Source organism: Lytechinus pictus, chromosome 14 (assembly GCF_037042905.1).
Source record: "Lytechinus pictus isolate F3 Inbred chromosome 14, Lp3.0, whole genome shotgun sequence".
Classification (NCBI taxonomy): Eukaryota; Metazoa; Echinodermata; class Echinoidea; order Temnopleuroida; family Toxopneustidae; genus Lytechinus; species Lytechinus pictus.
This window is the reverse complement of record NC_087258.1, coordinates 1129236-1143215: the sequence shown is the minus strand read 5'-3', so window position 1 is coordinate 1143215 and position 13980 is coordinate 1129236. Positions and strand designations below refer to the sequence as shown.

At 37.6% G+C, this 13980-nt stretch overlaps 2 protein-coding genes across 2 annotated transcripts in view; one reads left to right on the top strand and one right to left on the bottom strand.

Moving 5' to 3' along the window:
- The window catches only part of LOC129276801 (WAP four-disulfide core domain protein 3-like), a 77707-nt gene that overhangs the window by 34241 nt on the left and 29486 nt on the right, over positions 1-13980 (bottom strand). The window lies entirely within an intron of this gene.
- LOC129276082 (uncharacterized) lies at positions 3867-13017 on the top strand. Its single transcript, XM_054912522.2, has 2 exons — positions 3867-4296; positions 9186-13017. Exon 2 carries the CDS (start codon positions 9187-9189, stop codon positions 11536-11538), a length of 2352 nt encoding a protein of 783 aa, XP_054768497.2. The 5' UTR covers positions 3867-4296; position 9186; the 3' UTR covers positions 11539-13017.

Here is a 13980-nt window from a genome sequence, read left to right as displayed (position 1 = left end):
TCTAATGTAGCACATGGGTATACAGTGTAATTATACAGTGTACAGTATAGTTTTTTTTTAATAAATTGGTCTGGAGTAAAGGCGATGCTATATACCCGTGCTTTATTACATACTTTTATTTTGGAAGATGGTGGGGTCTTAGTATTGAAGTGTTTTAATCACCAGGTTTGGAGTAAAGACTACACTCTATATCCATTTTTTCACAGGGATGAGACGGTGGGCTCTTCAAAATTGAAGATCTCCTATATTTTTATATAACAGCGTTTGGGGTGAAGAGTATGCTCTTATATCCATGCTTTATTACAGGGTCTTGTTTTTGAAGATTATAACATAATTTTTTTTAACGGGTCTGGAGTAAAGACTACCGTTTGTACCCTTGCTTTATAACAGAGTCTTAATTTTGAAGGTTTTTTAATCAACGGTCTGGAGTAAAGACGACACTCTATATCCATCTTTTTTCACAGGAATGAGACTGTTGGGTCTTGAAAATTTGTTTAAACAAACGTGTCTGGAGAATTGAGAATACGTCATATACACGTTCTTTATTACAGTGTCTTAGTAGTGGAAGATGGCGGGGCTTTAATAGTTTTGAATTTGTTTAATCACTCGGTCTGGAGTAAAATACTACACTTTATACCCATTCCACATGAATGAGACGATGGGGTCTTAAATTTGACATTTGTTATGATAATATTGATATAACAGGTGAGGTGTTGCAGTTTTTAATTATCCTTTTTGAAAGACTATGCTCCTTTCTTATGCTTTAGTACAGGATCTTAATTTAGAAGGATCGTCAATTCGTTAAATAACCGGGTCTGGAGTATTAAAAGACTACACACTATATTCATGTTATTCCAAACGATAGCGGGTCTTAGTTTTTAAGATTTTTAAAAAAAGTTTTGAAATAACCGGGTCTTGGGTAAAGACTCTGTTCTCATTTACGCATGCTTTAGTACAGAAGTCTTATAGGTGTCACGCGCGTAAAACATTCCCCATAGACTTGTGTGTTAAAATGGCACTTTTGAAAAATTCATTAAAAAATAAACGTGAAATTATAGGGTAGAATGTTTACTACCATTAAAAAGGATATATATCTGACATTCCATATCTGACAAGAGAAGGGTATCGTAGACAGCTCATTCTAAAAATAAATCTTCGTTTATGAAGATAACTATGATGGGATCAAATTTATCAACTGAAACAGTAAAATAGCCCTAATTCTTCCGCCAGTCAAAAATAGTTCCAAAGTCATTGATATATCTTCCCAACTTGGGCAAAGGAAGTTCAATAGTTACCTTTTCTAGAATCAGTGTTAGATTTTCAATTATATTCATACCCTTTTGTCAATCAGCAATATCAAATTGAAAAAAAATCGAATGGGTTGGGTCGAACGAACATCTTTAGCCTTCCTGTTGTAATTAGGCTCATGAAACCTTATAGTTTTGATGATTCTTAACTTTTTTTTATATAACCGAGTCTGGAGTAAAGACCGATATATATATATATATATGGTGGGTCTGGAGTACATTTGTGGGTAAGAGAGTTATTACATTTGTGTGTAATTACATTGTGGGTATAACATCTCTCGCCCGAATGACAAAAAAGTACTCTTGTGCCCAATTTGCCTTGAAAGAGCCTCACGCAGTGTTCGAAATTGGCTCCTTGCTTTTACAGGGGGGGGGGCAGCATTTTTTTTCTCACAAGGGCAGATCCGACTGGGGGTGGGGCCCAATATTATCTTCACCTATATATTTTCCCCGATCAGTCACTTCTTAGCTTTATTGTTATGAACCAACATAAATATGAAATAATCTCATAAGCCCTATATAAAAAAACGCGAGCGATTTGTTTTATCTTTCATTTATTTTGTCCTGAAAATTCTGGGCACTGTTTGTGATCCTGAACAAGATGCGTATGTAACTAGATAATTACTGCAAACGCGAAGCGCGAGCAGACAATTTTAATAAATGTTCTAGCATGATTGGAAACAGACCTGTTAAGGACTGTTTACATCTACCGACGAATACGGTACATATTTCAATAATGGGAGCGCGAAGCGCAAGCTAAAACCTTCTGACATTTCAACCTTAAAAATTGACATTCCAAGCACTTTTTGTAATCCTAAATGGGATAGGTGTGTAACTAAACAATTGATGCGAGCGGGAATAAAATTGAGATTTTAGACCTAAAAGCGGGACACCCTATTCATATTTTGTAAATTATGAATAGGGTATGGTTATTTTTTTTGGGTATCATTGATAATGCGAGTGTGAAGCGCAAGCAGATACACTGTAATTATTGATATTCTGATCTGAAACTGGATAAGCATATTTTAAATAAAGAACATGCAGGCTATCTCAATAAACATGCGTGCGCATGTTTTAGATTTAGACCTAGAATCTTTGCATTCTGAATACATTTTTATAATCATGAAGATCAATAATGCAAGCGCGAGCTGAAAACATTTGATATTACGATCTGAAAAGGGTCAATTTAAATGAACTATTTCAAGTACTGTGTAGGAGGACCGGGACATTCTAAGGACATTTTGTCATATCATATGAAAATGTATTATTCCTAAGCTTGTCGATATTCCATTCTGAAAAGACCCAATTTAGTTACCAGGAATTCAAGAAAATTTTATTTTCCTATTTGTTTGTCTAATATGCGTAATGACAGCGTGGAAGTTGTTGTTTTTAAGGCTTGAAAACTTAAATTTTAAAGAATTTTGTAATTATGAATACGCATTACAGTGGTTAATACATGTTTAACAATTACTGCGAGCGCAAATTGCGAGCTGATTATTTTTAAATAACATGTACATGTAATGAAAAGGCCTGGGGTTTTTGTTTGCTCATATAGAATTGATAGAGTACTCACCAATCAAATGCGAGCGCGCAGCGCTAACTTTAAGTTAGGCCTATAATATAGGCCTACGTTTTGACAGTCACATCTGAAAATTGATATTTTGACAACTTTATGGAATACACGAAGACAATAGGATCTTGGCCAATCAAATAATGCGACCACGCAGCGTGAGCTTAAAATGTTGATATGTAGACCATATTAACGGACATTTTACAGAGTGCATTAAATTTGTAAATGGAGAAAATAATGAAAGCTCGATGTCCAAGATGAAATGTTTTGTATATTGACTTCAAAACTTGATATTTTAAGCTCCATACAGCCTATTGAGCAAGTTATGAATCTCATCGAACAGGAAATTCGAGCGCGAAGCGCGAGCGAAAATTTTATTCAGTAACATGATAGATTTTTTGTTTGCAAGTCTTCCCACAACATTATTTTATTCACTCCGTCTTCCTCCTCTTATTTTTTCCTTCTGTCTTTCCCCCTTTTTTTTCTTCTTTCTCTTTTTTTTGCTCTGCCAATTTTTTCAGGGGGGGGGGGGCACCTGGGGGGGGGGGGGGCACACCAAATCTCAGGGGGACACGTGCCCCCCATGCCCCCCGTAGCTACGCCACTGGTGCCCCCTGACCCCGCCTCTTTGAAAAGCGTTTCATTGCCGATGGCACTGTAGCTTCTCCACTATATGCAGGCAGGTTTTTCTCATTTTAACAGTAATGTTATGCATTTCATGAGAATAGCCTTAATATTGATAAAAACAATGATTTGCACACGTCCCGGAGGTGGTTGCACATTTTCCGTGAAAATTGTTCATTTGCACATATCCCGTCGTCATGTTTGCACATATGCCGTTGATAAACTTCGACAGATTTGCACATTTCCCCCGCGTGGCGTTTGCACAAATACCGTTGTTTGCACAAATCCCCGGCGAAATTTTCCACATGTACCTACCGTTGTTTGCACAATCCCCGGCAAAATTTTGCACATATTCCGTTATTTGCACATATCCCGGCGTTTGCACATAACACGGCTCCACACACCCGGCCCTAGATGGATTTGGTTGTCCTAGCTTGTTGGGGGGGAAATGCTAAGTTGCGGGATGTATTGACTCACGTGTTGGCATGAAAAAAACAATGCATAAACTGTGACAATGCAGCCAGGCATGAATGCAGCTGACAAATGATAGCTGATGTAATTGGAAATGGCTATCTTGACGATTTCAACTGGATAAAACTAGAAAAATTGAAGGGCTCTGTCCGCGACCCCAATCTCGGCTGTATCCGACGTGTCAGTCATGGTAGTCCACTGGACCCAACCCGAGCTTGAGCACTCATCACACAGACTGTTCAATTCTTGTAAGAGGCTTTGAGAGTCTTCCATGCATCGCTTCTACCCTCACCAGCTCTGATGATTGTTGCTTCAAAGTGTCAGGTACGCAAGAGCCTTACTGGTATTGCTATTTGTACTTATGGCTAATATCCTAATGTTTTGTATAATTTCAAAGACACTACAAAATTGGAAGTAACTAGTGGCGCTGCGAAAGGGCACACACGTATGGCGTAGGTACCATACCTAACGTGCCTAATAGGGAAAATTCACGGCTTGCGTAGCACGTAATTTAGCTACATTCTAGATTCTAGCTGGACCAAAGACCGAAGGCGTGGTACCATAAGACGTGTGCCCAATCGCCGCACCAAGTAATAAACAAGACAGTCAATGGAGCTGTAGCCTTACTTCTTTGGCCAAATTGATTCTGCTCCCCAGCAGGGTCAGCACGGCAAGTTCAGTGTTTATTTCCAATTTCATGGGACACACAGACCCCAATCATTTTGAACTGACAAATAGACCTAGGGATAACTTTGCCCCCAAAAGGAATGAAAAGCATCTCCCAGTTATGAAGAAAATTAGGAAATTCTATCGAAACAAGAGCTGGGAATGGTTGAAATTCGGATTATTTCGCCCAAATTCAGAAAGGCTAGGATGACGATTCAGGCGCACATTATATAGCGGCCAGAATGTTTTCAGCATGATTTAAACTTGTCCGTTTTTATTGGACTATGGGCGCCACTTTTCCGACGGCGGCGGCGTCAACATTGAAATCTTAACCAATGTTAAGTTTTTGAAAAGTCATCATAACTTATGAAGTATATGAACCTAGTTCATGAAACTTGGACATAAGGGTAACCAAGTATCACTGGTCATCCTGTATGAGTTTCAGGTCACATGATCAAGGTCAAAGGTCATTTAGGGTCAATGAACTTTGGCCATGTTTGGGGCATCAGCATTGAAATCTTAACCAAGATTAAGTTTTTGAATGTCATCATAACTTAAGAAGTATTTGGACCTAGTTCATGAAACTTGGACATAAGGGTAACCAAGTATCACTGGTCATCCTGTATGAGTTTCCAGGTCACATGATTTAGGTCAAACGTCATTAGGGTTAATGAACTTAGACCACAGTTAAATTTTTTTTTAAGTCATAACTTTAAGTCATAAAAGTTTAAGGGCCTATTTCATGAATTTTGGACAAAAGGTAATTTGGGTATTGCTGATAATATTGCATGAGTGTTAGGTCACATGATCAAGGTCGAAGGACATTTAGGGTCAATGAACATGAACCATTTTAGGGTAACAGCACTAATGAAATCTTAACCGTTATTTTTTTTTAAATGTCATCATCTTGGGCCTATTTCATGAAACCTTAACATAAGGGTAAGGATAATCAAGTATCAATGACAATCTAGCATAAGTTGCAGGTCACATGGTCAAGGTCAAAGGTAATTTAGGGATGATATCAGTACTGCTGCTATATTGAATTGCGCAATGCAGGCGAGACTGCCAGAGGCGTTCCACTTGTTGGACATTTAAGCTGAACCTAGACTTCTCCATATAGTCAAGTAGAACCAAAACATAGCCGTCAAGTTGCATATGACTGCAATTTTTTTGGCAGGAATTTGTAGTATAAGGTGTCTACTCCAAGAATCTGACGGTTGGCACCTGGGCACCCGTGGGCATTTTTTATTGACGTCATAGGCCAAGCCCACTTTTTTACATACCTATTAAATATGATTTTCATATTTTGGTATCAAATTAGAGCTAATGAAAAATCAAATGCAATTTCACGGATTATTGGGCATTTAAACCAAGCATAGGTCAGTTAAAGGTCATTTAAGGTCATAAAAGGTCAAAATGGGTCATAAATGTAAGTAATGCAACATAATGTGGAATATATAATGTTTGGAATACCAACAAGTTAGGTATTATATGCAATTTTTACAAAGGTTAAGTTTGAGAGTGTGCATATTAAGAATCCGATGGATTCTACCTTGGCATCTTGAAGAATTGTATTTTTCTGACGTCATAAACCACACCAACTTTCAGTTACATTCATCTTAAATATGACTCTTCCGGTGAGCAGAATAAACATATGTTTGAAATCAAATTTAAAAAAATGCAAAATAAAATCCTCATAATATGAATCGCTACGCATTTAAAACGTGCCCAGGGCTATTAAAGGTCATTTTAGGTCATAAAAGGTCAAAACGGGTCATAAATGTAAGTTATGCAACATGATGTGGAATATATAAAGTTTGGAATACAAACAAGTAAGGTATTATATGCAATTTTTGCAAAGGTGAAGTTTGAGACTGTGCATATTAAGAATCCGATGGTTGCTACCTTGGCATCTTAAAAAAATGAACATGCAGTAAAGAGGGGGAAATCATTCTGGAATGAGAGAACAAAATGGAGTGGAGTTAGGATGATGTTAAATGCCAAATTTGTGTAATTGGATGCTTGTCTAAAAATGTAAATTTGTGTTGTAGAAGTCATTTTCTTAGGTGGCTCCAACATGATTGATCTTAAACCGAAAATTGTGTGTAGTACACTATTTGCCGTCTATGACTCTGTCCTTGGTTATAGTAGATATGTTTTAACAGTAAACAACAAAAAAGCACTATGCAGTTGTATTTCATGTAGGAAAATGGATGATAATAAACCAAGCTAATGTTGCATGTTTTTATTAAAGTCTTGTTACATTGCCTGACATCATTTGACCTACCATTAACATAACTGTACTTAAGGTGATGTATTTAATATCTTGTAACTTTTATATTTGGATTTCACTTGCCACAATCTTAAATTAGTTACCAAACACGATAGGTTTATTCTATAAAGTGTCACATTCTGTCATAATTACTTATAGGTCTATGTGAAAAGTGGGCGTGGTTCATGACGTCAGAAAATAGAAATTGCCAAAGGGTCGGGAGGTAGAACCCGTCACATCCTTAATATACACACCTTCAGCCAAACATAAAATAATCCACATTATATGTTGCATTAATTACATTTGTGGCCCAGTTTGACCTTAATATACCATTAAAATGTACTTTAATTGCCCTGGAAAAGTTTTAAATGCTTAGTGGTTCATATATGTGGATTTTATTTTGAATTTGATTTAATTCGATATCAAACATATGTTTATAAATGTAAGAAAGCTGGTGTGGTTTATGACGTCACAAAAGTAAAATTCCTCAAGATGCAAAAGTAGCAACGGTCGGATTCTTTATGCACACCCTCAGCTTAACCTTTGCCAATAAATTCACATGATATCCAACTTGTTTGTATTTAAAACATGATGTGTCCAGTGATCCATAAATTTGCATTCGATTTGTCATTAGCTTTAATTTGACACCAAACATGACATGTTTATTCCTGAAAATATGAAATTCATATTTAAGAGGTATGTGAAAAAGTGGGCGTCGCCTATGACGTCAATTTAAAAAAAATGCCCAAGGATGCCCAGGCGGCACCCGTCAGATTTTTGAAGTAAGACACCCCATGCTACAACTTCCAGCAACAAAAAAATGCAGTCATAACCAACTTGACGGTCATTCAATAATCTACCCGACTGATGTGTATGAATCGTTTAACTCTAAAGAGGGAGCATCGCGTGCTCATATCGAGTCGTATTCTCACTTAGTAAACATGGCCTATATATAAACTACAAAAGGATTGATTATAAAGTCTCTCAGTAGCCAACCAGTTCTTTTAAATTCCAGTAACTTATGAAGCATTATTTGTCTTAGGTCATCAAAGGATTAATTGCAGTTCTCAGAAATTCAAGGCATATTTATTCAGAAATACTGCTATGTTTTTATACAAAGATTTAATAACTAAATCAGCCTATATGGTGTCTTTAAAATGGAGCGATTATAAGGAGAAACTATTTTGGATCTATGCTGCCGGGGCACGTGTGTGTGTGTGTGTGTGTGTGTGCGTGTGAGTGACTGCTAACTTCTACACAAGACTGCATTAATAATTAATTATGCAAATTTGTGCAAATTTCTTCGAAAAAAAGAATGTTACCTCTGTTTCGCAGCGGATTTTGACTTTGTTTTAACTGCTGGAGCTTATAATTGGTAGGGACTTCCAATCTTCTAGACAGACTTATTTTTCAATTATGCAAATTTATGCCAATTTATTAAAAAATTGACGAAAAATTTACATCTGCATTATACAGCGGATAATGGTTCTGTTTTATCTGAAAGGGTTTGATGGGGGCTTACAAACGTCTACACAGACTTCTTAAATCATAACTTATGCAAATTTATTCAAAATACCCCTTAGAATGGTGGTCCTCCATTCAGCAGGGATTTTTGTTCCTTTTTTTCATTTGGGGGGGGGGGGGAGGGGTTTACCTCATAGTGTAAGCTTCCCATACGACCCAAAGCGCTGACAGCATATTATCATTACCCCGGTCATTGGATTCATTTCAATCCCGCACGGAAGTGCACAATTCACACTCCCTGGGGAGCATTCCATGCATTCATCGCAACCACATAATGGCGCTGACAAATTGAAACATACAATAATGTTTGCATCTTAATAAAAATATAAAATGATAACTATTTTCGTGTGTACATGTATTTCATGATCGTTTTCTATATAATTTTTTGCTTACTCTTTCAACATTTCTTCCCAATTTCTCAAACCTCCAGAGAAATCCTGGAAATTCTAAAACAATCTGGAAAATTCCCGGGGCTTCAACGGTTTCTGGAAAACATCTTGAAAATTATCTTTATTTCGGGAGAAATTACAAACTGTCTTAATATTAACATGGCCACTCGTTATGGCTGACCAAGAGTTGAATATGCTCATCTTAACAAAGAAAATCCTGCCTGAACTGTGATATATTTTTTATTAGTCACTTAGCAATTAGTGTGTAGGTTACTTTCTATCTGTTGCTCATTGTATCTCTTATGTTTATTTTAAAACATAATTAACGGTACTTGTTTTGTTTTTGCCCATTCCCACCTCAGGATGAAGTTCCAAAGATGCATAGGGCTATTGCTGCTCTTGGTAGCAGTGGTCAAGAGTCAAGGAAAGAAGAGGACATCTGCTATGACTGATGAGACCTATAATACAATAGTAAAGCTCATCGAAGGTTCTTTCAATGTTGTATGTACCCAAAGGACCGTCGAGGAAAAATCCGCCATAACGCGATATAACAGATACAGAGGAAGGTTCAGTTTGCAAGGTAATCCGCCAAAACTCTATTTAGACGAAGAAATGGTATTGAAAAAGTCGCAAATACGAGACATTGTCATGGAAGAGTACTTCAAGACAAAAGGAGCAGGAGCAAGGCGGATCTATCATATGCTCAAGAGAAAGTTTTCCGGTATTTCAGAAGAAGTAGTTCAAAATATCTTGTCTCAATGTTCAACGCATCGGCGCATGAATGTGAGATTTACAAACAAGGCTCCATATATACCCATCACAGCGAAACATGTCATGGAAAGAATCCAGATAGACCTTCTCAAAATGAGAACAGCAGCTACGTACAAGAAAAGGACTTATAGATACATACTGACCGCAATTGATGTGTTCAGTCGCTATACATGGTTGAGGCCTATGAAAACTAAATCAAGCACCAATGTGGCACGACACTTGTCAGAAATTTTTGACATGTTTGGTACTCCGACCTACATACATCATGACCAGGGAACAGAATTTAAAGGGAGAGTGAATATTATGTTAAGTCATAGAGGGATTCAAGACATAACGAGTGCCCCATATCATCCTGAATCACAGGGGAAGGTAGAAAAGTCTCACCGGTCAAAAATACTTTTCGACCTTATTTCTAGAAAATATGGCGTGGATTGGGCACGTAAACTTTCCAAATACGCAAAGGTTCTCAATGACGAACCTAAGGAAGTATTGGATTGGAACACCCCATTCAGTATCTTCTTTGGCCGATGCTCCGATTCTTCCTGCAGTAAAAACATGGGTGGAACAGGAAACATACAAGAATACCATAGGAGAGTGAGACTCATCAGGGAGAAGGTTTTTGCCGCAACAAAACGTGCAAATAAAAAACTGAGATCACGCCAGAAAAGGAGTCTTAAGATACCCATATATCAGGTTGGGGACAAGATTCTTGTTCGACTAGCGAGTAAGAAATCGAGAATGACAAACAGATTGACAATCTCCCCTGGCAGAATTACTGAGAGAAATCTGAAAAGGCACAAATATAAAATTGCTTTAACACATCCACGTACGAATAAGAAAACAGAGCAATGGTTCAGTTTGGTTGACATAACTGTTGATACTTTGTCTAATCAAAACAAACGCGAACGAGTCACCATTCCAAGAAGGGAGCACGTTAAGAAGTACTATATAATTATAACTCGGGAAAGTTACATTGAACAGTTATTCGAAGACTCAGGACTCTCTGTATGTCTTAATCCGAAGGGTAATGGGAACTGCCAATTCAGTGCTGTATCTGATCAGTTAGCAACTTTAGGAATCTTTAGATCCCATATTGCTCTAAGACAAGAGGTTGTTCGATTCCTGGCAAGTAACACATATCTCGGGAACGGAAGAGGATGGACATCATTTCTTACTGAAGTACCCGAAGATTACCTTGCTCGTATGTCAAGCGATGGAAGTTACGGAGACCACCTCACCTTGCAGGCAATTGCTGACATATTTCACATCCAAATCATTGTCATAAGTTCATTAAACGGAGGAACAACATTAATTTCACCGGAAATTAATGAGGGGAACATTTTCACATTTGATATGCCATACATTGTGTTGGGACATCTGTCAGAAGGCAACGGAGAACACTATTTGTCACTTACAAGCAATCAAGAGCAGGTACTTCGAATAATTCGTAACAGTGCCCAGATTGTGTTTGAAGGAGACATGACTCCGCATGCCGTAGGACAGCAATTAAGCGATGAAGACACTGATGGCGGAGTAAACGACGAGGGTACCGACGCAGAAGTACAAAATGAAGGCATCGACAATGGAGTAAGAGATGGCTTAGACGAAGGAGTAAGAGGTGGCTTAGACGAAGGAGTAAGCGATGGTTTAGACGAAGGAGTAAGAGATGGCCTGGACGAAGTAGTAAGCGATGGTTTAGACGAAGGAGTAAGCGATGGCTTAGACATGTTAGAAGAAGGAGTGAGAGATGGCTTAGACGAAGGAGTAAGGGGTGGCCTAGACGAAGAGGATGGAACTTGCAATGAAGTCGACGATGAAGGCTTAAGCGAAGGAATCAACGATGGCACAGACGGTGAAAACAGTGAAGAGGAAAAAAACGTATCTACCCAACGAAATTCTGACCATGATACTAAAATTTGCAATGGGCCACGACATTCCAAGTAGGCAGTTCCTGCCATGTGTGAATAAATGATTCAAAGCTGCAGCATAGGAAGTTTCGCGTTCATCTCTCAGGGAAATACGCGTCTATATAAACCCAAGCGTCCAACGAGCTCCTGGAATAGCGTCACATGAAGTGTTGTGTGGGGACATTATAGTAGTTTATGGACCAATGCTTTATCATACCAACTTAACAATTTTACAACCATTCAGGAAACTACAGGTTCCAAGGTAAAGACTACGTTCTATATCTATGATTTATTACAAGGGTTAGTTTTGAAGATTTGTTTTTATAAACAGGTCTGGGGTAAAGACTATATTCTACACCTAATATGCTTTAAAGTGTATCTTTGGCCAAAAGTATTTCTTGATAAGTGAAAAAGATATATTTCAGTAATCTATTCCGCCAATACTTTGCGTAAAAAGGTTACATATACATAAAGAAAGATACAATCAAAGTTATAAAAATATTACTAAAATCAAAGGGTCTGACAAAAGACTACAGCTTGGCTATTGCACAAATTCCGGCGAAATTTTGCGCATATACCGTTGTTATCCCGGCGTTTGCACATAACACGCAACCCGGCTCCACAATCCCTCCTGCCCTCAAAGCTCGCCGCAGTATCCTAGGCACTGAAGCCTTCAAACTCGGCAAGGATAGAGGTGTGTCTACCAAAATTGTTGCGCAGGGAGTAAATCTAGTTCTCAAATGGAAAGAGAAAGGCTATTCAAGGTGGAATATTTATCAGTGATCTATGGGTGTGTCCATTTACTGACACCCCGATTTCTGACACCTCTGACACCCCCTTTCCCATTCACGTTTGTGCATGTAGTGAATATTCATGATGTTTCGTGTATTTTTCATCAAAAGAGGCATGGCCCATTTCCCTTTCTGTGATTGGCTTTTATTGCTATTGGATATCCATTAAAAGGGGAAAAGGGGTGTCAGTAAATGAAAAAACCCGTGATCTATTAATAACAAGTCTTCGAGACTAGCTTTCATTTTTTAATTTATTCTGAATTTCTAGCTTTTGATCATGGTAAAGTTTTTTTTTTTCAAAATCCTTTTGTTGTAGTTACTACTATTGTTGTAGCTGCTTGAGCTACAGCCAGGGTAATAATATCCAAGTCCTTTGGAAGCGCATAGAGACGTTATTCATAATGTTATGCGCTATACAAGAACTGACTGCAAATTATTACCATATTTTTCAGGATGTTCTTCTTTAACCAACCCAAGTGGTCGCCTTGGATGTTTTCTTTTACTGGATATTTTACATCAGTTTAAAATGCCTTTGTCTGCTTTTTTTTAAATGTTCATGATGTTTAAACTATGATTATATGTATATACTTGTATTTTTGTATCTTCCTGTTCTATGTGTATCAGTATCCATAGCAACCCCCATTGTATTTTCACTAATAGCCCAATTTTGAATATTGTAATAGTTGGTAATCTTAATCTAATCAATGATCGTCTTTTAATTCCCCACAATGTATTGAATTGTTTGTTTTTGTATATCATGGGTAAATCCAACACAAATTACTATTGTTAGTAGTATATATATATATATATATATATATATATAACGATATTACGTTCCGCGTGTTGGACATAGAAGATATTAATGAGGCAAAGTGGTAATGCATTGTACTAAGTTCCAACAGTTTATTTTAAATTCCAAATTTTCGACGTTAAACATACGACGTTATCCCTGAAGAAGACGTATGTTTAACGTCGAAAATTTGGAATTAAAAATAAACTGTTGGAACTAAGTACAATACATTACCACTTTGCCTCATTAATATATATATATATATATATATATATATTGTGAAAGAAATGGATGAAGAGAACAATGGTAGGCGTAGCTTAAATCAAGGGTCCACAGAGCTATCTGCCCTTTGGAAAAATCGGTGATGCCGAAAAAATGTCCCTGCCAGGAATCGAACCCGAACCACTAGACCACAGAGACGGGTTAGTGGCTAGGGCGACCCCCAATCCGATTGACCGTCAGATTTTCGACACCATACCAATTATAAGCTACGCCCACCATTGTTCTCTTCATCTATTTCTTTCACAAAATATTTAAATAAAAGAGTTGCCAAAGCTGTTGTACATGTACAATTTCTCACGTATATATATATATATATAGGTACCCCTCGGCACCACGTGGAACAGGTGGAGCAAGGTTTACTCCACAATGACGTCATACCTAAATACGGATATGACATCATCATGACTATATATGATGTCATATCCTGTTTCAATTAGATAGGTATTAATGAGGGGGAAATAATGGGTGTTTCCCCCACTCATGAAGCCAATGCATGCTCGATTATTCAAGCGTAACAATATTGTATAACGCTAGTGTTTTAATTAGAGAGGTGTTAATGAGGAGGGAAACATGTATTTTCCCCGCGCATGAAACCAATGCACGATTGATCGTTCGA